The sequence below is a fragment of the Hypomesus transpacificus genome, chromosome 15 (genome assembly GCF_021917145.1).
Source record: "Hypomesus transpacificus isolate Combined female chromosome 15, fHypTra1, whole genome shotgun sequence".
Lineage (NCBI taxonomy): Eukaryota > Metazoa > Chordata > Actinopteri > Osmeriformes > Osmeridae > Hypomesus > Hypomesus transpacificus.
The window spans coordinates 8,228,703-8,230,560 of NC_061074.1; the positions used below are offsets into that span (position 1 = coordinate 8,228,703).

Below are 1,858 nucleotides of genomic sequence, written 5' to 3' on the forward strand. Positions count from 1 at the left end.
AAATACTGAGCAAGGATGAGAACTGTTGTGTATCCGTGGAAGACAGGAGAGAATTGTTAATGTCTGTTGGGACCACATTTTTTGTATAAAACGTAATGTGAAGGGAGTGAGTTCACTTAAGTGGACGGCTCTTTTACTGCTGACCAACCTCCAGACAAAGTTCGAGAATTATCCAAAGGGTATGTGATTTAACAGCTATTGAAAATGTGACTTTATGAAGTAAATTCCTTTCTTAATTGCAAATCTTTGGGTGAATGTTTTACTCTAATGTAGGCTATATATAGTAATGTGTATCTGTTGTATCTTGATAATTACTTTGCAGATGCTGTGTTTTTATGTCCTGTTTTGGTTTTTCCTTTGAATTGCTTCATATAGGTCGAGAAATAAACAACATTGAAAATAACATGATTGAAGATATTCAGGGAATGAACTTTTCACACACTAAGTTCATATTTGTGGGATTTCCAGAAACCTACAAGTACAGGCATGTATTTTCTTTTCCACTTTTCCTTTCATACTTTATTATATTAGCTTGTAATTCAACATTGATCTATGTCATACGAATTACGGACAGTCTCCACAGCCCAATGTACATGCTAGTTGCTGGGTTATGTGTTGTTGATATGGTTGTAGCTACAACTATTATACCAAGTATGCTCCTAAGCTTCATTTTTGACTTGAATGAAATTTCATTAGCTGGCTGTTTAACGCAAATGTTTTTTACACACTTCCTGTCCTCAGTTGAATCTACTATTCTACTGGCAATGGCTGTTGACCGATACGTAGCCATATGTTATCCACTTCGTTATGCTGAAATCATAAACGCGTCCATGTTCTTTAAATTACTTGTTTTCACCGTCATAAGGAGTGGCTCTATTATGTTGACCCTGGTTGGACTAGCAGGTTCTTTGTCATTTTGTGGTTTAAACATCATCAGGCACTGCTACTGTGACCACATGGCTCTTGTTAGCCTGGCTTGTGGCAGCACTGCTAAAAATGATGCCATGGGCCTCGCTGTGATTGTATGTTTTGTGGGAATTGATATATCTGTAATCATCTTTTCATATGTAAAGATTTTGACTGCAGTCTTGAGAGCAGCAGTGGGTGAGGACAGGTGGAAAGCGTTCCATACTTGTGGCACTCACCTTATAGTAATGATGTGTTTTTATTTTGTGGGCAGTGTTACTTTTCTGTCCCACAACCTAAATATTCCTATTCCGACAGATTTAAACACCTTTTTAGGGGTGATGTACATTGTTTTTCCAGCAAGTATCAATCCAATAATATATGGAGTCCGAACTAAAGAAATTAGAAAAGGTATTTTAAATATGTTTAGAAAAAGGAGAGTTAGCAAAATCTTTTCTGTAAGAATATCTAGTATTAATGTGTAAACATTTCAATTCCTTTGGTTATTCTTTATATGATCAGTAAGACTTGTTTATATTTGAAACAAAGATGCTTCATCTTTTGAAATTATGTTTTGTATTATATTTAGGAAAATGTGTCTATGTAGTGGACGATTACTATATGACTTGCAATACTGTCAGTGCTTTTAAAAAGCACAGTGTATTATATATATATATTTATATTTGTATTAATGGGTCACTTTTAGTTTGTGACATGACAATAAACTGCTATTTTACTGCTTTCTTTCCAAAGTTAGATCACACTCATATTTAAGGGATTTCGGAGCTGCAGATGAGACTACAACGTTTATAGGAACCACAGTTTACTTAGGTGGGGGGTGAAAACACAAAATAACCTTAAACATTTACATAAAGGAGAAATGTTGAGTAAAGGCAAATAATGATTTGTGTGGCACAACGAAAGAAAACTGCTCTCCTTCTAAGAGCAATAT

The 1,858-nt window shown here is 35.0% G+C and overlaps 1 protein-coding gene across 1 annotated transcript; it reads left to right on the forward strand.

Moving 5' to 3' along the window:
- Positions 1-404: 404 nt before the first annotated feature.
- Positions 405-1,391, forward strand: or55e1 (odorant receptor, family 55, subfamily E, member 1). Its single transcript, XM_047036014.1, has one exon. It carries the CDS (start codon positions 405-407, stop codon positions 1,389-1,391), a length of 987 nt encoding a protein of 328 aa, XP_046891970.1.
- Positions 1,392-1,858: the final 467 nt, after the last annotated feature.

What these genes read in the sequence shown, in the direction of transcription:
- or55e1 (XM_047036014.1), top strand. Translation starts at nt 405, where the DNA reads ATGATTGAAGATATTCAGGGAATGAACTTTTCACACACTAAGTTCATA.